Source organism: Cricetulus griseus, chromosome 3, assembly GCF_003668045.3.
Source record: "Cricetulus griseus strain 17A/GY chromosome 3, alternate assembly CriGri-PICRH-1.0, whole genome shotgun sequence".
In the NCBI taxonomy this organism is placed as follows: Eukaryota; Metazoa; Chordata; class Mammalia; order Rodentia; family Cricetidae; genus Cricetulus; species Cricetulus griseus.
Window position 1 is genome coordinate 27,814,359 of NC_048596.1, and position 27,990 is coordinate 27,842,348.

Below are 27,990 nucleotides of genomic sequence, written 5' to 3' on the forward strand. Positions count from 1 at the left end.
ATGTGGTGGCTACTGAAAACAATTTGCCTTGTTCATGTAATTGGAAACATACTTTGTTTGTTGAAACCCAAACCGAAGAACCCCGAAGCCAATATGAATGTTGTAAGTTATTGTTATTAATCAACACACTTTAAAGATTCACCACTATTAGTTTCACTCATTCTTTCCCAACTGTTGCATGTATGATAATCTGAAATTTATCTTTACACAGAAATTGTTACTATACTCTCTAAAGGCAATTTACTGAAGAATCACAAAAGTTTCCAGATGACCCAACTAATGAAAGTCATTGTGTTTTTTCTTCCACATTTAGAGTGAGATTATTTCCTATTGGGGCTATAAATGGGAAGTGTATGAAGTTGTGAGTGGTGATGGTTACATTCTTCCAATTTATCGGATTCCACGTGGGAAGAATGAGATCATGGATTCATGTAACGGTGAGTGACAAGTACTGAGATTTAAATGCATTCTGTGAAAATCCCTCCATCAGTTACCTCTAATAAGAAGCTTCCAATCCTCCCTGGATTCCACATGCAAATCAGGAGTATGTGTGATACCTGCCATGGTAGTTCCTATTACTACACAAATAAACACCATCTGTCTCATAAATTTAGATTTTGCAGAGGATAAAAGCTCAGAATCCCTGCCTAAAAAGCCAAGAACCTCTAAGCCCACTGACACTGTAATGCTTGAGTTACTGCTGTGAGAGTTTACAATATCCTTCTAAGTGATGATTGCTGCTCCTGGTTCATTCTGACTATATGTTTAGATGTCCCACATACGATATTCATGTTCAATGACTTATTGTTGTAGTTATTTATTATATAATTTTTATATTGTCTTTTGCCTTACATGAGTTTAAACTTTTTCTAGAAAATAATAAAGCTTGAAAATTTTATAAATTAAAAACCTTTGGGAAATTCATATCTATTCAATAAGGAATAGGAAGAAAATGGGATCCAATGAGCACAGTGATTATTTTACTCTGAAGAAAATGCATGATATTTATGTATGAGGATAACCAGCTGTTAACACTTCTATTCAATTTACATCTTCATTATGGCAAACACGCCAACAAACAAAAGACAAGCCTTGTTGCCTTTAATCACAGCACTAGGGAGGCAGAAGCAGGTGGATCTGATGAGTTCGAGGCCACCCCGGTTGACATAACAAGTTCCAGGCCATTCAGGCTTATACATGGAGACAGTATCACGAAACAAAAACAAACAAGCAAAAACCCGAATCCAACAGTTCTATGATGAGTGAAAATATTATCAAGTGTTTTTTAGGAAGGAAATAGATGTCAAAGAGGATAAATGGAAGATGCAAATATGAGAAAACTGAAATGACATACATGCATAAAAATATAATAAGCTCCATTATTTTGTGTTCATAAAAATCAATAAAAAATAACAAATATGTTTTCTTTTCAGCCCCAAAGACAGTAGTGTATTTGCAGCATGGCTTGACTCTATCTGCTTCTGCTTGGATTCTCAACCCTCCCAGTAGCAGCTTGGGCTTCCTTCTGGCAGATGCTAATTTTGATGTGTGGCTGGGGAACAGCAGAGGCAATAATTATGCCATGAAACATGTGTACCTAGACCCAAATTGTAAAGCATTCTGGGATTTTAGGTAAGAGGAAAGATCTTTTATCTTGGTATGTTTTCCTTAAAGCTATGTTTAACACTTATAAGTTGTCACAAATTTACTCAACTTGACTAAAATAACTTCATCAAAATGTCATCAGAATAATATTTTGAATAATATATGATTTACTTTTAGTGTGTGTGTCTATGGGTCTTTGTGTATGTGTATGTATGTGTGTATGCATGTGTGTGTGCATGTAGTATATGTGTGTGTGTATGTGTATGTATGTGTTTATGTGCGTGTATGTGTGTGTGTATGTGCGTGAGTGTGTGTATGTGTGTGTATGTGTGTATGTATGTGTGTATATATGTGTGTGTGTATTGTGTGTGTGTGTGTATGTGTGTTTGTATGTGTATGGATGTGTGTGTGTGTGTGTGTATGTGTGGTGTATTTATGTGTGTGTGTGTGTGTGTGTGTGTGTGTGTGTGTGTGTGTGTGTATACGGAGCCCATTGGTCCCAGGATTTGCATCCATCATCCTAGAACTGGAGTTTAGATGTCTGTGAGATGTTATTGAGACAAGTAAGTCTCCTGAAGCATGGAGACATCTCCAGCTCCTTGAATGAATGATATTTTAAAAGGTTGATAGGTAAATGTTTGCCTAAAATTTTATATTATTAATTTAAAGATAAAAGCAAATTTTAAATATCATTTCTATATATCTCCTTACTTGTAATTACTAATCAATTTGCTATTTTGTCTCCTTCTTTTAGGAAATATTTCACTGAGGTATGTTTGAATAGATAAAGCGTTCATATTTTGTGAATACAACTTGATGAGCATATGCTTAACTTCTAATCATCTATATTTTTTATTTTTTACTTTTGATGAGGCTTTTATTTTATGAAAACAAAAACAGGGAAGGAATAAAAGGAACAAAATGTACAAGGTTCATTTCTATCACAAAATGTCAGAAAATCATTGAGAAATTTCTTCCTGTTTCCATTTTTGAAGATACTCTAACTTTATTGATCATTGTAACATGTCTTACTCACACACAAATAAAAACTAGACATACATATGTCATGGAAATATTATCTGGTATATTATCTAATAAATTCAGATGTAGAACAAATGCAATTAGGGATATAGTAAGTCACTTAAATAGCTCTGATCTTGACTCTGTTTAAATGGACCAAACAAAAGATCATTTCAAAGCATTGTGAGCATTGTAGAAAATTGGGGTGTGTGATGGGGAGCATGATGCAGAGCATGCAGTAGATATTTGATTAGTGTTATCTCAATACCCATGCGTCCCTATGGAAATTTTTTTCAAGTCACGGTTTCCCCTGAAAAGATAATGATCAATTATTATAATTAACCAAACTCCTTAATTTCTGTTTCACACAGTTTTAATGAACAAATAAAATTTGACATTCCAGCCATCATTGATTTCATTGTGAACAAGACAGGACAGAAACAAATCTACTATGTTGGCCATTCCCAGGGCACCCTTCTTGGTATGCTGAGAGAGACTAAAATCTGCCCATCTTGTAATTTTTAATTGTAAACCACATAAGCATTCTTTAAAAATAACTTCATTTATAGAAATGGCATTTTGTTAGTATTTAAAAACATTCAGACTAGCCAAAAAATGAATTCATTTGTTGCAGTGGTTTAATTTGCTAACAGACAGCCATGTTTGTTGTTGTTTGGCACAGAGTATTGCTGCCTACCCCGGCTGGGTTCCACCATGCAAGCCTCTGACTCCACTTCTCAAATGGTGTGATTACAGGCATGGCTGATTGCACTTGGCTAATCTTCAAAATAACAGATAGAATAATAGATACATTCATTATTTGCTTTTTAAAATAATCATCATTTCAAAGAAATGAGATATGTGAACAATGCAAAAATGTGATAGAGTCACTTGGGATTCTTAGCACTTTCCAAAACTAAGCTTAACACATTGTTTTTTGATATCCTTAACTGATTTCTGAGGTCCCAGTGAGCATCCACAGAGCTTTGAGTAGTATTTTACTGGAATAATCTGAGGCATGCTAATTTATATAATGTGATTACAAGAAAAAATGCATGCTTCCAAACCTTATACTCCCTGGAAAAACATTTCTAAACAGTTTGCATGCAACTGGTTTGAAAATAGCCTTCTTACTGCTTGGGTACTTTGCTGGCAGTTAGCTACCATGCACATAGTACACTAATGAAATGTACTTCTCCCGAAACTCTCAGTCTTTTGAGGAAAGATAAGGGATCAATAGTACAGGTCCTCATATTTACTGGGCCACATGTTTTCTCTTGAGGATGTCTTTGGAGGATATACATTCTATGAGGCTAAATGGTATCTGGAGTGTCTACTAACTAGATGGGACTTGTAACAAGCAAAATTGTCTTCTCATGTTAGTAATGTTCCCTAAGATCAAAGAAATCCTTAAGGAAGAACTAGAGCATAAATGGAATAATATTTACCAAACGTTTTCCAAGTAGTCTTAAACTATAATTTGTTATTGTGTTTGTGTACACACACAAGGCCTGGGATTGGAGGACCAGACAAGTAGAAGCTATAAATATCATTCTCCAGCCATAGAAGAGGGAATATCCAACTATTAGAGAAGATTTTAATGATAAAATAAAAATTAATTTAAATTTTGGTGCCCATTAAATTTTGATGTCTTTTTCTAAAGATAGTCTACTCAGCCCTCATAACCAATCATCTAAATGTGAATGTGTACACAAGTCTTCCATGCAAACCACTTTCAGTATGACCAGAAGGAAAATACTTAAAAGATCAATGTAACAGAAATGTAACATTCTAGATTCCAAAATTGTAAGAGAGATTAATTAACAATCAGGAAATACTTGATTTTTCTACATTTGTCACTTTTTAATTTTTACATTTTTAATTTTTATTTATTTATTTTGTTAATGAAATGTATTCATTTATTTTACATCACAGCCACAGTTTTCTGTCCTTCCTCTACTCTCATTCCCATCCCCCACCCAACCCCCCCCACTCCTGTTTTTGACCAGAGAGCAGAAGGATTCCCATGGGTGTCAACAAAGCATAACATATCAAGTTGAGGAAGGACTAAGCTCCTCTACTTGTATTGAGGCTTAGCAAGGAAACCCAGTATGAGGAATAGGTTCCTGGAAACCAGGGTCTTCACAAGGGAACCCACAGAAACAACTAACCTGGGCTCATAGGAGTTCAAAGACTCTGGATGGACAGCAGGGAGCCTGCATGAATTTGACCTAGGTCCTCTGCATATGTGTGCCAGCTTTGCAGCTTGATCTACTTGTGAGACCCCTAGTTGTGGGTGCAGGGCCTGTCCCTAATGCTCTGGCTAATTAGTCACTTATTTTTTTTTGTAATATAACATACTAAGTTATTGAATATCTAGTTAAACAAACAAAACCTTTCACAGTGACAGTTAAAATGAGGTCCACATCAAATGTAGCTTAAAGAAAGTAACCTAGTGGTGTGCTTCCAGGTGAATCAGAATTACTCAACCAAAGTTTCACAAATATGACACAGAATACACGGAGAGTCTCTGTTGTGATTAAAAATGACACAGTACTTGGAACCAAGAGAGAATAGGAAAAATGTAATCTGTTCTCTTGTTTTCTTTCAGCTTATGGGGCATTTGCAACAAACCCACAGCTGGCCCAGAAAATTAAAGCCAACCTTGCCCTGACCCCTGTTGTGACTACCAGGTATCTGTCAGGTGCCTTTCGCACGATTGCATACGTTCACCCAACAGTGATCAAGGTTTGTAATACTTTCTAGGACCCCCTCAGAAATAGAAGTTAGGTGCAGTTTTCAAGAATACGAATGGTACCCACTTAAGACCAGAGATGCTGAGGCAATACCATGCTGCCTCTCTGCTCGGAGTTTTTGTAAAAACACAGCCCCCCCACAGCTGGTACTGTATATCACAGGTTGCCAGGTTTTGTTATCCACCAGTTGACTAAGGTTCTTTTTTTTTTATACTTACACATCTACTTTTCTTATCTACTGAAACCTTTATTAATAGATTTTATCATACAAATGTGCAATCTGCATTTGATTTTAAAGTTTTCTATCATGTCTGGTTTTTAGACTGAAATTTCAATAGAGTGAATGGGATTATCCCCTTTTATCTTCTCTTTCTTCCCATAGACTTGACTGTAGCATTCACTTTCCCTGTTGTTTTAGAACTCATTTTAATCCCATCTTGTACAAAGTGCTGAAAATATATTAATTATAAATGCTTTAGTGTGCAGAAAAGCTTTAGCTAGCAAAGTTGGATAGAGGGTTTTGCATTATAAACAGTTTACTGATCACATATCTTTTGTATTCTTGCTATAGTTTGTCTCTTTAAAATAGTGAGCCATCTAACTGACATTGATTTATAATTTGTTTGGCTTTTACTTGCAATAATGACCAATGACTCAGCATCATTTCATTTATACAGAGAGTTGCATCTGACTCTTCTTAACTAATAGCTTTCTGATTTTTTTGTTTTATGCATTTACATAGATACATTCTCTAAAGCAGATAAAACTGCCAGCTGTTCTTTTCTCATACATGTCTATGATTAACAGCCTCTACTCAGGGATATTAAGAACAGAGAAAACCACTTTCTTAATCTTACTTGGAACTCTCTTGTCCTAGTTTAGTTGCAGATCAGATAGGGGAACATTTAGCCTTTCAAAACCTACATGTCAACTCTAAAGTTCAAAAAGGTGTTTTCTCTATAGATGAAATACTTTTCCATATTAGTGTTTGTTTTTATTCATGCATATTTGGATGTGTCTGTGTAAGTACATTCTCTCTCTCTCTCTCTCTCTCTCTCTCTCTCTCTCTCTCTCTCTCTCTCTCTGTGTGTGTGTGTGTGTGTGTGTGTGTGTGTGTGTGTGTGTGTGTGTGTGTATTCATACACATGGTGGAAACTGTGTATGGTTTTTGTGGGAAGGCACAAATGTATGCAGCTGTTCTTGCATATTTGTGCACCTGCATGAGGAGCCAAATGTCAGTGTCTGGAGAATTTCTGACTTAGTCTTGTCTTCTTTTGAGACAGCATCTCTCAGCAAACTCAGGACTCACCAATTGGCTAGACCACTGGGCATTGGGCTGAGGATCTACCTGGCTCTTCTGACTCTGGGTTTGGGCAGTAGACATACACTTGGCTTTTGGGCTGGTTAGGAGTTGAACTCATGCTCTCATGCAGCAGATGCTTTCCCAGCTGAATCATCTCAGCCTCATGCATTGTTTTATAGTTCTAGTATGACGAGAATGTCAATAACAAACATATATTCAATGTTGTTGATATGTCATCTCTTTCTATGGAAATTACCTCGTGTTTATTATTCCTTTTCAATCAGTTATTATGGTCCATTGTGTCTACAGATTTTTCTGAAAGTTTAGTCCCATTTTCATTTCATTGACAAACCTTACTTCTTAATGTATTATTGGTTTTGTATATTAACATTCCTTCTTTCAAAACATTAAGATGTTTTGGCATTTAGAGCTCTGCAAACTATTACTTGCTGCTGGCTTTCCTTCAACCTTCTTTTCTAATTATAGTGCCAGGGTAAGGAAAACCTCTTGAAATAGCTGGAAACGACTCTCTTTGCTTCACTTCTATCAAAGGCATTGTGTAATTATAGATGCTTTGGTATTTGGGAGATTTCAGTAGTGAAATTATCTGGTTATGGATTTTGTTTATTTGAAAGTATAACCAACAAATGCTATTTTACTAGCCCAATCTTTCTAACACTTGTTTTCAAACAGTCTGTCTATTGAATCTATTGAAGTGACATTATTATCATGGAATTATTTTCTAGTGACTCAATTAAGAGATGCAGGATACTGTTAGGTGTTGTGGTGCACACTGGTAATTGCAGTAGGCAGTAACACTGAGGCTGAAGGATCACTGTGACTTCCAGGCCAGCCTGGCATATAGTGCCAATCCTCATCTCAACACAAAGTGATGCTTCTATATTTGTTTCAGTCTCTACTGAATTATTTGGCTAGCCTTTCAGCTCTGATAAGCTTGGCTAGAGGTGTCATTTGATAATTTCCTGGTGGAATCAAACCTGGGTCTATTGACTTTATTTATTTATTTATATTAGATCAAATTAGAAACAAGCCTGTTTTACAAGTCAATCCCTGTTTCCTCTACCTCCCCTTCTTACTCACACCCTACCAACCTCCCACCCCATTCCTCCTCTGCTCCCCAGGAAGGGTAAGGCCCTCCATGGGGGATCCTCAAAGTCTGTATCATCCTTGGCAGTGTCATTACCATGTCCTCTCGATTTAAAAGAAAAGCACTTCTAACATTTCTTGTATCATTAGCCATTAATTATACTGGTTTCTTTACTTGTGAATAACCTTATTTTAACTAACTACATAAATAATACTTTTGTTATTGATAACATTTTAAATTTAGAGGCATGAGCCATGGCTTAATGGTTGTGAGTACCTTTCTTGAAGGCTGGAGTTTTGCTCCAAGACCTGTGGCCCACTGCCACCTAAAATTCCATCTCTGAGAACCTGACTCCCTCTTCTGATCTCTGTGGGCAATGTACACAGGCACATATTTAAATATACAAAAATAAAACATACTTTAAAAGAATTTTAAATATAAAGCTATTTAAGATTTCACTGACAATTCAAAGATGTTGCTTTATCCTATTTCTATTTCTATTTTTTCCCAGTTTTAAAAAACAATCAGTTACCACGGTCATAAGATTTCCTCAGTTTAATGTTCTTTTCTCCTAGACCATTGGATTTTTCTCATTCTTATTTAAATCAATGTATCACATGTCTCTTAAAGCTTGTGTATCCTTTTTTAGGCTTCAGTCCATTAAGTTTGATGCTGATACAGCAAAATAGATGAATTAAGTAAACCTTGAAAGTTTATGAGTTCAGGGCTTTTATTTGGTCTGCATCAGTCTACCCAAAGTACATGCAAGGTTTTCTTATCACCATCTGAGTATAGAGTATCTTGATATGGCTTTCACTGTAGCATGTTAATGTCTCCTAGAATATTATTCTTCATAAGAGTCTCTATTTTTTCTAGGACATTACATAGACAGTTGAAAATTTTTTATTAATTTCTAGAGACATCAAAAGTCTGGATACTTTAATCAGTATTCTCATTGCTGTGACCAAGAGCATATTTCTTTATTTGTTTTTGGTTGTCCTTATGACACAAATCTAAAACAAGTTTTCCTGATAAATTTGATAAATTTGATTCTATTCAAAAAAGAGAATGGTGTCTGTATTCCCTCTGTATGAATATTAGAAATCAGTTGCTTTTTGTGCTGTTTTATCAAGTTCCTCTATTCACAGTCATTTTGGGCTTCTATTCCTTACTTTCCAGGTAGCCATTACAATTGGTTTGTGATATCAGACTTTTTTAATAATTTAATTTTGATAGAATCTGTTGTCATGTACTGAGCTTGTAAGTATGTAGAGGCACTTGGAGCTGTGCCTGTTGACCTGAGTTCAAACCCTGAGACCCACATGATGGAAGGAGACACCTGCCTTATATCCTCTGAATACTACCCATGCACCATGGCATACAAAACTTTATAAAATATTCTTAAGTGTCATGTACTATAGATATTTCTTTTCATTATCTAACTTACACAATAATTACTTTACATAGCATGTCACATATCTATTTTTTAGATATTAGTTTCTTCATTAGTTTGATAGATTTATGGCTTGCATGAATTAAAAGACACTCCTGCAGATGTAGACTTAAATTTTTTCAATACATGAAAAGACATAATTCTCTCTCATTTAAAAAATGGCATAGGTAATCTCCATCACCTCAGATAATTCATTATTTATAAAAATGTTCTGTGGAGCAGAAAATAGCTATTTCAGGGCATACCACTTAGGAGCCAGAAGATGTTATTGTGCACAAAACCATATAAATTTATCAGTATATTGAAATGTTGCATTGCAAATCAAACTCCATCTGTCATTGCTTCTTACTGGACAATAGTCTCAGGACCATTATTTAAATATGTAATTTTTCAGCAAGTCTTTGGAGAAAAGGAAATAATAACCGGAAAAGATGACAACCATATCATTCAGTTCATTTGCCATCGGCAGACAATCAGAACTGTTTGTAATAATCTACTGACACTGCTATTCGGACATAATCCCCAAAATTTGAATGAGGTATGTGTGATTTTTGTCTTTAGGTCAGTGTTTTTTGATAGTGATTGCTAATGCTATCATCTTATTATTAGGTAGACATTAAAAATGCAAAGTACTTGCTCATAGAATATAGAACAACTTAACTGACATAATATGAATAGCTCATTTTATAAAATTTGGCATAGTTTGCATATAATTTCTAAAGTTATGAATATGGCCATAAAATCCATCTATAGTATTTATGGATAAACTAATATTTTTCTCTTATTTCTTTTCAATAATCACATTAAGATTAAGACTTCTTTCCATAAAAAGTTTTTCTCCATCACATACTATCATATATAAAACAAACAAAAACACTTAATTTCCTTGCTGTGGTCAAAATCCAATCTTTCTTTTTAATTGATTCAGTAAAGATTTGATCATAAAAGTCACACAGTTCTGCAATACTATTTTAAACTCTCATACTCTTAGAAAGACACTATCCCCCTCTCATTCACCCAGCTCTCTCTCCCTACCCTCAGGATACCAATTAGCTCAGGAGATCCTGCCCCTTCTCTTCTCCAGGTTCCAAGCATTCCTCTCTTAGAGTCCTTCTTGTTTCCTAGTTCCTATGGTGATGAGGATGTAGGCTGCTAATCCTTTGCTCTATGTCTAAAATTCATATAAGAATGAGAGGGGGAGGAGAGGTGGGGATAGGATGAAAAGGAGTATCAGGAAGGTTGAGTCAGGAAAATAGAGGGGGGATAAGGGTGGGTAATAGTCGGGGTTAGGGGAAGGGGAAGGAGAGGGAGAGGGGACTGAGATGAGAACCACCTTGTTTCTAAATTTAACTAATAAAAAAATAATCTCTTGGAAAAAAATAAAGAAAGACACTAACCATGTTTTGCTATTTCCCAGAGTCGTATTGATGTGTATGCTGGGCAAATTCGGGCAGGAACTTCAGTGAGGAGTATACTTCATTTTTCTCAGGTAAACTTTTTCTGTACTTCAATTCCTTTTCTCTTTTGTTTGAAATCTTCCCTACTTGATGGGTTGTGTCAATACTCTATCTTGTGATGATGATGATGATGATGATGATGATGATGATGATGAGAGTAGATAGTAACAATGATATCTCTGATGCCAAGAGGAGAATCCCTGCTCTGTGCAGAAATGTTCATTGTGAAAAGGATTTTTTCCATTCTTATGTCTTCTAAGCAGTAACTTTTATTTTAAAACTTGAAAATTTTCTTGATGATATGAGGAAGCTGGCCTCCAGGAGAGCTGAGGTTATAAACCCAGCCCAGTCCAGAAGCTTTTGACCATAGAGGATAGAGATGATTGGTGCTGAACAGGATATCACAGATAGGATGACTGAACATTGTGTTTTCTAAACAAGAAAATATATTTAAATTTAAAAACATAGAAAATTAGTATAAAACTTGTTTACATAAAATTAATACTGATTTACAAGTATCAGGTATTAGTGAAAGGTAGAAATTTTAGGTGCCTTTGAGGTCTAAGCATAAATTGTGAAACATTTCCTTCATAAGTTTTAATATCTCCATGACAACAAAGTGGAATAAACTTGAAAATGACCTTACCCTACCAAGAACATTGCCAGGATGTGAGATAGTACCTATCATCAAGATGTATATCCTCTTATTTGGAATTTCTTCTTCATTCATGGGTATTCATTTTTTCATAATTCATGTCTGAGCTGTATTCTTCATTTTGCCTGGACTCACTGGTATGAAGTTTCTGGCTCTATTGGGCAATACCCATAAGAGTGACATGTGTCAGATTTTAGCAGGTATTTCATACTCTTATCTTGACTGGAGAAATCTGTTAATCACCTCTTGGGAATGTGGGCATCATGTGCTTTAGACTTTTACCTCCCAATATGGGGTGCTGGCATTTTTACAGGACCATGAGAAAATAGAGATTATGATCAAGTCCTGGGGAATCCACCTGTTATCCAGTCTTGGTATGATGATAAAATGCAAGTCTATCTGAAGTCCTAGCTGGAGTAGTCTAAGAGGCTGGACCATATTAAATAACTGTCTTGAAATTGTTTGGAGCAGTTTGTAGTCCAAAGCTGATCATGGATGGCATTTTACAGATTAGTGGTGTTACCACAATCCCAATGTGATCATCATTGTGAGACACCATCATCTTTTGGAGACTTCAAAGGTCACTGATAGTATTGTTCATCATTCACTGTAGAAAATGGAAACATTTTAACTGTCATATGCAGCAGATCTAGGAAAGGTTAAATGACCACAACCTATTAAATATACCCAGGATATATAGTCTTAATTCCTAAATACTTGCTTTAGACTCAAGCCTAAAATCACACACTGAAAGTTACATGAAGCCTAAAGTTAGTATTACTTAATACTCTATATGACCATTAATATCAAGACAGAAAATTTAAAATTTGAGATAATAGTTATACTTTAATAAAAGCTTTAAAGACAAAATAAATCCTAGGGACATAACATTAATGACAATATAATAGTCCATAGATTTTGCTTTTCTTCTGTCTCATACCAGGTGGCTTTTCTGACATAAGACAGAGATTTTGGATTTTATTTTAACAAACATGGTTGGCTTTAGAGAAGGAGACAGCCATGCTCCAACTCCAAAACCAGCTTTAGTTTTTAATTAAGTTGGGACTATATGAAGTCCAACTGCCTAACATGTCTGTAGAGAACAGGAAAACATTTTGAAAGTTTCATGAAATTTTATCCTGTTGGAAGTGTGCTATGCCATTAGGTCAACTTCCTTCTTTCCTGGGGACATTCTTTCACCCTTCTTTTTCAGACGCTTCATATGTCCAAAGATCTTCAGATTCCTTCAGATGCTTTTAATCTCTTGGAAAGAACAAAAGAAAACCAGGCCCAGCCTTAATTTTGGTGAATTTTCCTTTTTGCCAGTTTGAATTGCCATGCTGCTTTATGAACTATTGCCTCTCCTAATCAAGAGGTCTCTCATGTTTGAATTGAATATTTATAATTTGATAGTATCCAGAGCTTTTTCTCCCATAGAAACAGAACCAAAACCTCTTTCCCAATGTGACACATACCCTGGTTACCATTCTGAGGTCAACACATCTGTAAAATGTACAGGGAGATTTAGTTTAACAGTTTGGTTTTTTCTATTATCCAATGTCTCTCCAAAGTTGGTGTTCCCTTTTTCATTAGCATTTATAAATTTTAAGGTTAATAAACCATGATGCATTTGATCTCTAGTGGTCATTAGTACCCCCTTCAGTTGATTAACCATTTCTTTTAAAGTGATATTAGATATTTCTATAACTTATTGTTATTTAAGATTGTGTGGTATACCTGTAATATGATTTATCCTATAATATGTTTAAAATAAATGTTGTATTTTACTAAAGATTTTAATTTATACAGGTATTCCCATAATGTCCAAAATCCCTAATAAGAATATTACAGGCATACCACATCATTCTATAGGGCAAGCAGTTATAGAAAGATCTAAATGAACTCTAAAAATATGCTTAATAAACAGAAAGGGGTAATAAAGACAGCTAGAAATAGATTTTTAACCTAATGTTATACCCAATCTTTCTATCAAACATGTGTAGCTCTTACTCATTGTGATAACTTGATTATATCTGCAACGAACTATAATCCAGAAATGGAGGGCACACTTGTAATCTGGGTCTTGAGGCAAGATACAACATGCCTTGAATCCAGACCACCAGAGGGGAAGACAAAAAGTTTTTTAATCAGATATGGAGGCTGGAAGGCACACCCCTAATCTGGGCCACACCTTCTGCTGGAAGCCCATATAAGGACAATGAAAGAAGAAAGAGTTAGTTCTTTGCCTGCTTGCCCTCACCTTGTCAATAGATTAATTCCTTCACTGGAGTAGAGCCTACTTCATTGGGATTCCAACATAAACAGAAGACCAGCTGGGATACTCAGCCTCCTGAGACTGAGCAGCTACTAGATTCTTGGACTTTCCATTCAGAGACAGACAGACAGACAGACAGACAGACAGACAGACAGATAGATAGGTAGATAAGATAGATAGATAAATATAGATAGATAGATTCATATTCCTTCCATAAGTTCTGTGACTCTAGAAAACCCTAACTAATACAATCATCTTTGTTTTAGAAATAGCTCACAAAAATATATGTAGAAATATATGTAGAAATATATGTAGAAATATATATATATATATATATGATTCTAAATTGCAAGTTACATCTTTGTCAAGTGAGCCATTCTATATGAAGTTTAATATAAAATACTTCCTTTTATTTTATTTTTCTATTGATTCTTTGGTAATTTCACATCATGTACCCTAATCTCACCTATCACCCAGTGCTCCACATCCACCCTCCACCCTTGTAATGTCCCCCAAAGGAAAAGTATAAACGAAATTTTGAAAATCAGTTAAATATAAAAAGAAGAAAAATATTAACACAAACAATACAGTAAAAACAAAAACACAAATACAAATAACAATATCAACTTCAATAAAAAAACAAAAAAGTACGCACACAAAGCAACAACAAAAAAGTCCACTTTGCTCCTCCATCTTTGCCTCTCCATTGTCTTTTCATTATTCTTAGCAGCATTAGGAGCTGCTGTGTATTGTGCATTACAGTGTTCTGTGCAAGCTGCTATTCTTGCAAATGTTCCTTGTGTAATGTGTTGTTAGTCAGGTTCAAGGACTCTGGCTCCCTGCACACCATCAATCCTGAACTCCAATGGAAACTCCACATATATCCCACTGTTGCCCAGACTCATGCAGATCATGTAGCCATAGCTCTGAAGTGATATGGGAATACTTATGTGTATGTTTATCTTATTGATTGTTTAATAAAGTTCTGTTTGGCCAAAAGAAACAGCAAGTTAGACAGGATTAGGAGTCAAAGAGGATTCTGGGAAATGTAGTAGAGTAGTGGTGATCCAGGCTGGAAGTGACATAGCAAGGAGATTCATTTTTAGCAAAGAGAAAGAGGAAGGCCCCTGTCCCCTGGCTCCTCCAGCTGATCCATGTGAGCCACAGGCAAGAGAGGGCACCAACGAAAGGCATCCTCTATAAGACAAGTCTTATAAACTATATAGATTTATGATAGTTAAGACTGAGCTAACCGATGAGAATCCTAGTCATTGGCCAAACAGCTTTGACCTAACACAAGTCTCTCTGTGAGTTAATTTGGGCCCTAACTAGGGTGGGCAGCTGGCCTAAAGCACACACGTGGTGGTGGGGCTCGGGCGACGTTAGCAGAATGATTTATCGTAACATTGCAGGACCATTCCTTTCATTCACTCCAGTAGATAATAGATGGGGTATTATAAGAGAAACTATGGCCAGCCAGCCAAAGCCACAGATACTCTGCCCTCGGTGCCCAGGCCAGCTTGCATGAACATGTGCATTCTAGGCAGGCATTTCCTCCCTGAGCCAAGCCATCAAGCCTGACTCAATACCCAGATACTACTGACAGTGAGACACCTGACCCAGAGACACCAATGAGGAAAAGACAATGCAGCAGAGTCAGCCACCTGAGCCAATAGGACCTTGGGAGGGGGTATAAAGGCAGGTCTAACTACCTTAATAAACAAGTCTGCAGCACGCTCTGCTACTCACTGACTCTCAGTGCCTAAGTTGCTGGTGCTGTGTATTTTCACCCCTTCCCCCAAGGGGTGTCCTAGCAGGGTAACATGCAAAAGGGTGTATGTTTGGGTGTTCCAAATCAGAGCTATGGATATGTACCTGGGTGTCTGCTGAGTTGCTCAGCCCTGGCCTCTTGGATCACACCCTTCAGGTGACTGGCAGAAACAGCTTTCCTAGGATCATGATGACAGGTAAGGACATTTTTCTCAAGTGTGAGAGGCCAAAACAGTTCCAAACAAAAATAACATGCCAGGAAGTATTATCATACTTAATTTCAAACTATAGCACATAAATATAGTAGTAAAACTGCAAAGTACTGACACATAAGCAGATACATTAATCAATGGAATAGGATTGGAAACCCAGCTATAAGTCCACACAACTTCAGTTGTCTTGATTTCTGACAAAGGTGCCAAAAAAATACACACAGAATAAACTATGTTTTCAGCAAATGGTGCTTAGAAAACTGGATTTTGTCAGGTAAAAAGATAAAATTAGATTCTTATCTCTAACTGTACAGAAAAGTCAACTCTAACTGGGTCAAAGATCCCCAACATGAGACCTCATATCTTGAAAGCAGTAGAAGGGGAGAAAAAGGCTTCAATTTGTATACACAGGTAAGGATGTTCTGAAAAAGATTCTAGCATCACAGGAAACAAGACAAGAATGGGAAATGACATTCAAGTGGAGGCAAGTGTTTGTACAAGTTTGTGGAGATATTATACAGTTACGGCATTTATGTTACACAATAAAGGCTGTTGATGCCAGAAAGTGAAAGGAACTGAGATTATAAAGGAAGATATGAACTGTGAGATACAATTAGGCACAATATCATGTAATATAGGTTTAGTTTTTGAATTTAATATTATAGTAAGTGTACATAATAATCACTATATAATATAAAAGTCTGAATATAATATCTATTGTTTAAAATAAAATATTTTATGAGTCACATAAAACACACTTCTATTTTGTATGCAGCCATATGTTGTTTTGACTACATTATTCTTTATTTTAACTGTGAGAATTTGCTTTATTTTAAGCAGTTTGGTAAAATCTCATCATCCTCTTTTTTTTTTTCTAGTATCCAAATACTGAATTTCTATGTGTTACAAGAAAAGCAGAATTATCTAGTTTATAATTTTGGATATTTAAGAATATGGCAAAGATGTTGCCTCACACTGGTGAGGGCATCATTACAATGGTGGAATAGAAACTGAAGACATCATTTGGTGAAACGGGAAGCAAGAGCATGCAGGTACAATTACCTGAAACATCTGTAACTCCAGTTTTAACACCATCTAACAACCTCTTTTGGAATCAGACACACAAGTGGTGCCCTGACATAACATACACCTAAAAAAAAATGCCAATTGTCTCTGGTGAACACTCTTTGGTTGACTTTCCCATTGCCAGATCACCATGTCAATAAATAGAAGCATAGAACTCCTAATAAATAAGAAATTTATGTAAGAGAATATGATAGTGGATTATGTAATAAATTGTGTTATACTGAAGCTATCTCTTACCTAACATTTTCAAAATATTTAAGAATGACTTCAAATAACTTTTAAATAGATATTTAAAAAAAAAACTTGTAAGCTTGCAAATGATACCTTCTGTGGGGAAGAAAAGATGTTTACGTTATTTGTCCAAAACACTCACATCCTAGCTGGGTGGTGGTAGCACATACCTTTAATCCCAGAACCTTGGAGGCAGAGGCAGGAGGATCTCTGGGAGTTCCAGGACAGGCTCCAAAGCTACACAGAGAAATCCTGTCTTGAGAATAAATAAATAAATAAATAAATAAACAAACAAACAAACAAACACATCATTTGCTAACATCACTACACAAAGTTAATGATGGTTTCTTAATGTAGATAGACATCAATACCTTCTGTGTACCAAGATACTGGTTACTGAGTTGAGGATGTAAAGAAAATAAGCAGAATAAGATTACTGGATAGTTTCAGAGCAATAGTAAGAAGTTACAAGTAAGGAAAGCAAGCAGAAGAGTTGATCAATAATAACAAGGAGAGGATGTGAAGTGGCTCTGGTTACAGATAAAATGAAAAGTGGTAAAGGAACTTCATCAGATACAAAACAAACCAGGCACTCACAGGATGAATATGTGTGACTTCACTACACGCCAGCCTGTGTCCCTTGGGAACACCTATGAAAGATGGGGGCCGTGGTGTAGAGGGTGGTCACAAGCAGCCAACTCTCAATGGCTTAGCTTGGAACTTTCCCTCGTAGGCTAGACTAGCTGGCTAGGAAGACAGATACTGCTTTCTCTTTTTCCATTTTACCACTACTGAGAATCTGCAGGTTCCATGAATGGAACCCAGGTTGTTAGTCTTTCACTGTAATTCCTTTGACCTCTTTAGACATCTTGCCAGGACTTCTTTAAAAAATTAATTAAAAATATCAGAAATATATTTCTGTGAGAAGAATCTCTCCCAACCAGACCTGATCTACTGCTGCTATACAATATTAACCTACAAAACAGCAAAGTCACCTTGACCTAATGACCCTCGCTAGGGTCCTCCTGTCATGCCTTACACATTCAAGGTAGCAACACAACTCTGGGCAAGTTTCCAGTCCACAGTCCTCTGGGATTATGAATAAAATCCAGGCTTCACTCTTAAAGCTTCATATAATGTCCCCTCAGGGCCTGTTTCCCTCTCAGGACCTTCATGCAGGTCTAACCTTCTACACAATCAATGGCTGCCCTCTGTGATTCTCCTTAACTGTGGAGGAAGATTCCACAATCCCTTTACTCACATCCTTCATGACTCTGAAGCCAGGCACAGCAAGGCTGGCCCATTGGATCACATTTGTAGCAGCTTTTGTTTGTTGATTTTGTTTTTCAGGAATGGAAATTCATCATACTTTTCCTTTCCACAACTTGTAAGCTTAGCTGGGTGGGGACTTTCTTGGAGAGGACCTCTCCCTGTATTAAATTTTGGATCAAGCCTCACCTTCATCTCACCTCTTTTAATACAAGCCTTGGCTCCAACTTTTAAATTTCCTGGTGTTTGTTTTCTCTTCACACTATAATTTTTTTAATTTGTTTTGTTCTACTTGCTCCTTTTCTTTGTAGATCCTTGTAAGAGTGATCACTAGGAACCATATGACAGAGTTGATAGTAAGCTGTCTTTATATTTTAGTCTCAGTACAGAAATTGCCACATTCTTTTCCAAACTACCACAAGTGTGATCTCTAGAACAGTTGCTTCTGTTGTTCTCTCTGAGCCTTCTTGAGCTGGGCTGCCATAGCCCTTATATGTTTATCCATATGATGAGAAACATGAGCACCAAGTGGCTCTTGAGTTTAGCTTTCTGTACTACTGGACAGAAGGACAGAGTCCCTACTGCATAAAAGTCCCAGGTTTTCAGGCCTACTGGCCCTGTTTGGACCTTTAGTTACTGTAGTAAGAGTTCGCCATCATCATCTTGGTGATAGTATCTGATCCTGGGTCCACAGGTCCCAGTCTCTTTGCCAGTACTGAAGGGACCAGCTCTCCTTTCGGCTTTCATAGTGGCGGAACATGTGCTGGTGTGACCTTGTCCTGGACACTAGAAAGTCAGATGCCTGCCTCGTGAAAAGGAACCAATCAGAAGTTAGCTGGTGGCGCTATGCTTTACGACCCTGGATGTACTTTACAGACAAGCACACAGCAATGACGCAGAGCATAGCAACCACCCTGGGTGGGCCTATAGGCCATAACAACCAGTTGACCAATCAACACAGGGAAAGCCCTCAAAGGTTGGAGGCACACCAATAGTGAGCCTGTGGGTACCTCAAGACACTCCCCTTACGCTGCCCTACAAGATCTGTATGCAGCCAGTTCAAGCTGTCTTTGCTAGCCATCTGCCATGGTGGGTGGGTGAAAGACCCGAGCTAACATGGGGTTAGCTCGTTAAATTACAATAAAGCCTCATGCAGTTTGCAGCAAGCTCTCAAATCCGCCTGGTGATTGGGGTGACTGAGGTCGTGGCCTGGGACCCCGGATACTTGAGTTTTCCAGGGGTCTAACACCTTGAACAATATTAGAAATTTATATACAGTATGTTTTAAAAAAATTAATCTCAATATACAAAATTTGCATACAATATACAAAGTCCAATCTAATTTTAAAATATTTAAAACTAGTAGTTGATTTGTAAAAATAGATTTAATAACTTATCATATCTATATCCTCCCTTTTTTCTTTTCAGAATAAATGCAATAATCTACCCTTTTATCCTATCATGTCTATGTACCCCTTTTTTTTCTTTTCAAAACAAAAACTCTTAATTTAATCTCCTTTGTGTACCTTTTTCCTAATCATTACCAATAACAACTTGTAAACAATTCACTAAACAATGACAAATATTCATAATTCAGTGAGTGACCAAAATCCACCCAACCTATCTTTGGGAATGTGGACATCATATTCTTAAATTTACTTCATATTGTTTTGGTATGATGGCATCTTTAGGGAATCATGAAAAGAAATGTTGTGCTAATTGTCAAGTCGGGGGGTGGGGGAGTAACTGTGTCATTTTTGTTCGGTCTCAATAATGAGAAAGTCAGGGCTTGTCTTAAGTCCTAGCTAGAGTTGTCTGTGTGGCTGGATCATCTCAGCAAGCTACCTCTTAAATATTCTGAGCAGCTTTTAGTTCAAATATTTAGTTGGAGTTTTTCAGCTGTGTTGTATTAACATAGTTTAGTGGAATTATCATGTGTGGGGCCCCAACCTGCTTTTGGAAACTTCAAAGGTTGCTGGTAGACATGGTCATGGTTCGTTTCAGAAAAATGATAGAAACTCAAACCCAAAATCATGTACACAAAGGTTGAAAACTTTAAAAAGAAAAGAACAGCCTTCATTGTGTCCCATAAAGTTGGTTGTACTGTGTTTTCACTTCTATTCAATTCTAAATTTTTTTTTTATTTCTGTCTTGACTAATTTTTCACTCAGTACTAAATTGTTCAATTTCTATGAGTTCATATGTTTTCTGCTATTTCAATAGTCATTGGTATTAAGATTAAATCCACAATGGTCAGATTGGATAAAGGGTGTTTCTGCAATTTTCTTGTATAAAGACTTGCCTTGTGCCCAGGTACCTCACTTTGGGGGTCAATTTCTGTGAATAAACACCATGAACAACTTAAGGAGGAAGGGTTTTTGACTTACACTTCCACATCACAAAAGGAAGTTAGAAGAACTCAAACAGAGCAGGATCCAGAAGGCAGGAGTTGATCCAGAAGCCATGGAGAGTGTTGCTTACTGACTTGCTCTCTTCATGCTTTTCTCAGTCTGCTTTCTTATAGAAGCTAGGACTATTATCCCAAGAATGGCACCACATACCATTTGAGGCTCTCTCCCATTGATCACAAATTGAGAAAAATATCTTCCATCTTGAGGATGGTTGAGAACCACTCTCCTATATAAAATAACCATGATTTAAGTACCTTTAATTAATAAGTACTTCAAATATTTTTCAGGCAATTTTTTATTATATTAGTTTATTTTGAATTATGTGTATATGTGTATCTGTGTATGGGTTTGAACATGTGAGTATTGGGTCCTGAGAAATTCAGAAGAAAGAGTCAGATCCCCTGGAACTGGAGTGGCAGGCAGTTGTTAACCTACTGTTGGGAACAAACTTGGTGCTCTCAAGGAGCAGTGTGCAGCTCTTCACCACCGAGCCCTCAGAGTCTTAGCTGTGCTAACAGGACTCTAAAAAGATTTGAATCATCTCAGTCCCTTGAGTCTCGAATTGTAGTTATCAAGATTAATAGTTTAGTAATCAGCCTAAGTAATCTGTAATTGTATTATGTATTAAGTTTGACTTTTATGAGTTATATCTTAGACTATTGAGGACTAAAGTACACGAGTATTTTTGAATAAAGAGATTTGCCTTATCAAATTGGAAACACAAAAAAGACTTTGCTTGGTGAAGTTCTTGCAGAATCCTCAGTGCTCATCATGCTTTGTGAGCAGTGACCTCACTGTTCTAAGACTTGCAACCAGTATGGTGACAATGCCTGTCTGACTCCATCATGCTGTCTGTTCACAGAATATAATAAAAATTCCAGAAAGAGCGTTTAATTGTTAGGAGTGGTATAAATGAGTACAAATTCTGACACAGGCAACAGAGTAATCAAACAAGTCTAGGAAGAAAAACAAACCCATTTTACACTAATTATTCCTGAAAGCATACCTTAATGCTTTGATAGGAGGGTAGGAATTGAGGGAATGGTAATGTCTTCCTTGAAGTGCAAGGTTATTAGTGTTAAAATCCTATCATAGCTTAGTGGGAGAAGTTTTATGAAAGAAACATGTAAGTAACTCAGTTCTACTTTAGTAGAAGCCCTGTTTTCTGAGTGAGAGCCTTGTTGTGCAGACTTTGATCAGGGACGATAACATGGCAAAGCCAATGCAGACATTCCAGCTCTCATTCATAAATCTGAGTAGAGCCTTATGGGATTGATGGGAGAAGATGATGGAGGAAGAAATTAGGAGTGGTATTTTACTGGGGATTTAGTACTCTCATACATACATTAAATACAGTCATCATGGCTTAGACATGAACAGTCTTCCTGAAATGTGTAAGTGCCAGCATTTGATCTCTGGGTAGTGCAATTTTAGAAGGTCATGGAAGCTTTGAGAGGCGGGACCTGGCTGGCAAAGTAGGCAGGTGGGAACAGGTCCTTGGTCACTCTTATCTCTGTCCCCTTTCTGTTTCCTGTCCTCAGAAAGATAACAAAGTTTCCATGACACAGATCACATGGTGTGATGCTATTTTCAGATGCATGGGGCCAAGTGCTTGTGGACTTAAGCATCTGAAAACATTGGAAAAATCAAACTTCCTTTTTTATTTAAATATTTTTAATTTTGCATACTAGTCCAAGTTCCCCTTATTCCTCCCTGCTCTGAGAGATGGCTCAGTGGCTGAGAGCACTGGCTGTTCTTTCAGAGGACCTGGGTTCAATTCTAAGCACCCACATGGTGGCTCAAACTTCTTTAACATTGTTCTCTCAGGTATTTTGGTTATCATAATGTAAAAGAAATCAATTCAGAGATATTTTTAAAGACAAATATATTTTAAAAGTTGAAAACCTAGATATAAAATTGATAGCATTTATGGTCATAGAATAAAGAAATTATTAGTGGAAAAAATAAAATCCCTCTGAAGCATTCTCAAGGAAAGATTACACTACCGAAATTGACGTGGGAAACCAGTAAATGAGAGCAAATGAGACAGAGAAGAATGTAATCTTAAGATACTTGCATGTGACATAAGGCCACATTATGCCCAGAGTTCTAAGCTAGTAGAACTTCAAAATCCTATCTATGTGTAGTGATGCTGTAAGCGTTTTTGTTTGTTTCTTTGCTGTCAACTTGACCCAAGTTGGTAAGAGGAATGCCAATTGAGGAATTGCCTCCATCACATTTGCCTCCAGACAGGACCATGGGGCATCAAATTCATTAGTGATTGATGAGTATACTGTGAACAATGTCACCCTTAGACAGGTTATTCTGGTTTGTATGAAAAAGGTAACTTAGCAAGCAATGGTGAGCAAATTAGTAAGCATCCCTCTATGCACCTGGTTCATTTTTTGCATCTAGTTTCTTGCCATGACGCCATTCCCTTCATGATATTTTGTGATTAAGATATATAAGGTGTAATAACCCTTTCCTTCCCAGATAGTCTTTATCACAACAATAGAAACAAAACTAAGACAGTAGGTAAGGAAAAACTGCAAGAGTTGCAGCATCATGCAGGCTTATATCAAGGTTCCTGAAAATTGCTGACTCCAGACAGTCTATACCAGCTATTGCCCATTCAGGGAAGCCCTAAGAGGCCATGGTGTGAAGCTGTGAAGGTGAAGCCTAAGTTAAAAATAAGCTCTGGTATGTTGGAGATGCCGGCTTCAAGGGGTGTTTACTGAGGAAGGATGCAGTCTGAAAAAGAAATGACATGTGCTACAGGCCTCCAAACTGGAGCAAGTTGTCTGTTCAAGCCTGAAGCCCAGATAATGCCTTCACAATTCTCAGATGTTAGACGTGGAGCTTCAAGGTTATTCTGAGGCTTTTCCACTTTGCTTTCATCTGAATTTCCTTGTCATCCTCTGACTCTAGCATTTTGGAATGTGAATGTCAACCTTGTGACACTTTACACCGGAAGTATGTAATTTTTTTTCTCGAAAAAGCAGTTTTTCTGGGATTCATAGTTAAAAGCTTAAATGTCAGTAGAGACTCAGATTTCTAGGAAGCATTGGGCATGCTAAGGCTTTGCACACATCTGAAGACGGATTAAGTATACTTCGCATTAATCATGAGGTGATAAGATTTTGCAGGTCAGGAGTGAAATATTATGTTTAAAATCATGTTTGGTAGTAATTAAGATGTGGAGCAAATCTCTTACATCCCCTGACAGATGACTGGATAAGTAGAATGTGGTATTTGCACACAACACTATTATATTCAGTCACAAAGAAAAATGAAATCATGGCATTCGCAGGAAAATAAATGGACTAGAGATTACCATACTAACTTGCATAAGCCAGGCTCAGAAAGACAAATGTTGCAAAGAGAGACACACAAAGGCAGACTCACAAGACAAATGAATTTTCCTTCACCTGTGGATCTTAAATGTTAATGCTCATTGTGTACACGCATGCTTCTGTGGAGGCGTGTAAGCCACAGAACAAGGACGAGGATCCTTCCTCTCAGGCTGCCTCTTCACTGATGATGGCTAGCAGCTTCTGCCCAGTGCTTTTTCAGAGCAGCAGCAGCAGCAGCAGCAGCAACAACAACAAAATTCGTCTATAACCAAAACAGTGAACTAGTGATGCTGGGTTTGTTCTTTCCTACATCTCACTTGAAAATTTTTCTAACATGATTTATTCTTTTGTGGGCTTTATGAGTTTGCAAATCTTTCCCTCTTTAAGTGTAGTTTTAACTGTGGCTTAGGGGTCACCAATTACTTTAGTTTATTCTGATTGAGGCAGGCTTTTATCCTTCAGTTTTAAATAATAACTATTCTGGTTCATAGTCTTTGTTTCCTCTGGATTTTATGGTCTTTGCTGAGAAGTCTGTTTGTGTGATATATCTGACTGTCTAAGTAACTCATAATTTCTCCTTTGTGGCTCTTGGCTTTCATTCTCCATACTTGAGGCTTTTAAAATTAACTAATTAATTAATTAATTTTCCCATCCAGATCACAGTTTCCCCTCCTTCCCTCTGTCATCCCTCCTCCCCTTTCCCCTTGCTCTCCTTCCTATCTCTCCCCTAACCTCCTCCATCCACCCCTCCTCCTTTCTCTTCAGAAAAGGTCTGGTCTCCCATGTATATCAGCCAGCCATGGAAAATCAAGTTGCAGTAAGACTAGGCAACCCCTCTCCTATTAAGGCTGAATGAGGCAAGACAGTAGGAGAAAGGGGTCCCCAAAACAGGTAACAGAGTCAGAAATAGACTCTGGTTCTACTGTTAGGAGTTGTACAAGAGGACCAAGCCACACAATTGTAACATAGGTTCAGAGGACCTAGGTCAGTTCCATGCAAGTTTTCTTGTTGGCAGTTCATGCTCTGGGAGACACTATGAGCCCAACTTAGTGCCTTCTGTGTGTTTTCTTGTGCTGTTTTTTTGGAAAATTCCTGTGCCATGTAGTAATCAAAACAGTAAATTTACAGGACAAGAAAGAATATTAAAAACTGAAAAGGAAAAGGTCAAGTAAAACATAAAGGCTATAAAAGACCATGGATGCCAGCCCTTACTATTATACCCAGCAAAATTTTCAAGCACCATAGATGGAGAAAACAAGATATTTCACAGCAATGTTAAATTTAGATAATATATATCCACAAATATCTATCTATCTATCTATCTATCCAAAAATCCAACCCTACAGAAGGTATTAGAAGAAAAACCAAGAAGGTTAACTACATCCACAAAAAACACGAGCAATAAATAATCCCACACCAGCAAAACCCAAAGAAGGGACACACACACACACACACACACACACACACACACACACACACACAACTACTACTACTACTACTACCACCACCACCAAAATAACAAGAATTCACAATCTTTTGTCATTGATATCTCTCAATATCAGTGTATTCAATTCCCCAATAAAAAGAAACAGGCCAACAGAATGGATATGAAAACATGATCTATCCTTCTTTCTACTGTATACAAGAAATATACCTCAACACCAAGGGTAGACATATCAGAGTGAAGGGTTGGAAAAGATTTTCTATGCAAATAGACATAGAAAGCAAGCTGGTATCTCTAATCTAATATCTAGCAAAATAGACTTCCAACCAATTTAGTCAAAAGAGATGGAGGACATTTCATACTCATCAAAGGAAAAATTCACCAAGAGTACATTGCAATTTATAACATCTATGCCACAAGTGCAAGGGTACCCAACCCACATTTGTAAAAGAAAGATTACTAAAGCTTACATTACATGTCAAACACCACATATTAATTGTGGAAGACTTCAATATCTTTCCTTCACCAATGGATAGGTCCAGACAAAAACTAAGCAGACATTATGATTCAAATGACCTAATAGAAATCTGCAGAACATTTCACCCAAATGAAAAAGAATAAAAAGAATATACCTTCCTCTTAGCACTTCATGGAACCTTCTCCAAAGTTGACCACATACTTGCTCACAAAGTCTCAAGAGATACAAGAAAATTGAAATAAGCCCCTGTCTTTTATCAGATTACCATGGATTAAAGCTGGATGTCAAAACAACAGAAACAATAGAAAGCTTACAAACTCAAGGATACTGAACAACTTTCTACTGAGTCACCACTGGGTCAAGGGAGAAATAAAGAAAGAAATTAAAGACTTCCCAGAATTCAATGAAAATGAATGCACAACATACCCAAACTTATGGGACACAATGAACCCCTGAGGAGTTAACTACATGACATGGAGACTTCTTTTCTGGCCATCTCCATTCTGGAAGAGTGTCTGCTATGATTTCTTTGAATAGTCTCCATTCCAGCTTCCTCTTCTACACCACACCTCTATGGCTTTGGTCTCTACAAAGTGTCACAGATGTCCTCAGTGTTGTCACTGTTCTCAATTTTTCTCTATTACTGTTTAAATGTAATAAACTCTCAGCATTGTCTCCAAATGCTTTTTTGTCTTCTACATTATATAATATGTTGGTAATGCTTTCCACTGGGTTTTATCATTTGATTTTCTCAGTTGTTTATTTTCAACATTGGCCATTTTTGCTCCCCCCCCCCAGAATCTCTGTCTCGTTGCTGAACGTCCTGTCCAAGTTCCAGAGTTTTCCATCCAAGTCTTCAAGTGACTTATTTATTTTTTGCATGTATGTATTTAAGTTCTCTTTGAGGCCACTGAGCATGTTTTGAGCAAGGTTCAATTGTTTTTTAAAACTAGGTTGGATTTTTATACAACATTTCAACAGAGTTCAGGACCTTTGGATTAAGTTAATGAGATGTTATTATCCTTTCTAGAGTCATATTGCCTGGATTACTCATGTTCCTTTGATGGAATCTGTACATCTTTCGAGATGACTGTCTGTCTTATATCCAGGTCTTCCCAGTGAGCAGACTTCTCTTGAGGTCTCCATTGCAGTATCACTCAGAGAACAGACTACAGATCACCATAACCACAACACAAAAACAAACCACATATAGAAATGTAATAAAAGTCAATTACAAGTAACAGAAAAGGCCAACAACCAACAACCACTGAAAGGAAAGGGGCAAGATGATATAGCATAAATTACAAAATTAAAATTAATGTTTGTAAAGATGATAATAACACAAGAATTAAAGTAAGGAGGATGGTGGGAAATGGGGGAAAAAGAGAAATCAGGTTAAAGTAAAGACAAAAGAAAACAGCACAAAGAAGTGAAATAAAGAGACTGCAATTTGATTACAAAATACAAATGCTTAAGCAAATTATTCAAGGGAAAGAGAAATACAAATGAAAAATGTAAAAATAAAAAAAATAAAATAAAACTGGGCCTGTTACTTAGGAAAATGAGGCAAGAATGATCATAAATACAAGGCTTGCCTGGACTATGGAGTGAGTCAAGGGCCAGCCTAGGCATATTTGTGATAACCTGTCTCCAAACAAAAAATGCAAACAAAGTTGAGAAAAAGCCCCAGCGCTGTATGCCTTACCCAGTCTTTACCAGGCCCTAGGCTCAGTTCTCACAAATAAAAGGTAGACACACATAAAAACAATAAAAGGAAAAAAAGAAGATTGTTAAGCTCTGTTTCACTTGCTCCAATACTGGTTTCTCTGTCTTCCCACTCTGTGTAGGTCGTTGTGTGTTGACTGATGGTAGGTTGGCCGGGGCTGTGTTGTCAACAACAAGCCTCCACTTACCTCACTTGCTTCTCTTCGTGTACTGAAACCCCTTGCGGACCCCAATGAACTCTGTGGCCTGTGGGCCCGGGCAGGATCCTATCACTTCAGAGATACCTGCTCCTCCAGTCTCACACCAGGGACAGCCATGGTCCATGCAGAGAGGTGTGCATGAGAACACAGAAAAGTGGAAGCAGTGGAGAGCCGAGCTC

At 37.1% G+C, this 27,990-nt stretch overlaps 1 protein-coding gene across 1 annotated transcript; it reads left to right on the forward strand.

The window, feature by feature from the left end:
- Positions 1-27,953, forward strand: LOC103163108 (tear acid lipase-like protein). Its single transcript, XM_027406772.1, has 6 exons — positions 1-102; positions 314-431; positions 1,434-1,632; positions 2,997-3,106; positions 5,237-5,373; positions 27,759-27,953. Exons 1-6 carry the CDS (start codon positions 1-3, stop codon positions 27,951-27,953), a joined length of 861 nt encoding a protein of 286 aa, XP_027262573.1.
- Positions 27,954-27,990: the final 37 nt, after the last annotated feature.

What these genes read in the sequence shown, in the direction of transcription:
- LOC103163108 (XM_027406772.1), top strand. Translation starts at nt 1, where the DNA reads ATGTGGTGGCTACTGAAAACAATTTGCCTTGTTCATGTAATTGGAAAC. An exon ending in TTCCCAGGGCACCCTTCTTG is followed by an intron (nt 3,107 to 5,236) that starts GTATGCTGAGAG and finishes GTTTTCTTTCAG; the next exon opens with CTTATGGGGCATTTGCAACA. An exon ending in TTCACCCAACAGTGATCAAG is followed by an intron (nt 5,374 to 27,758) that starts GTTTGTAATACT and finishes GACTGATGGTAG; the next exon opens with GTTGGCCGGGGCTGTGTTGT.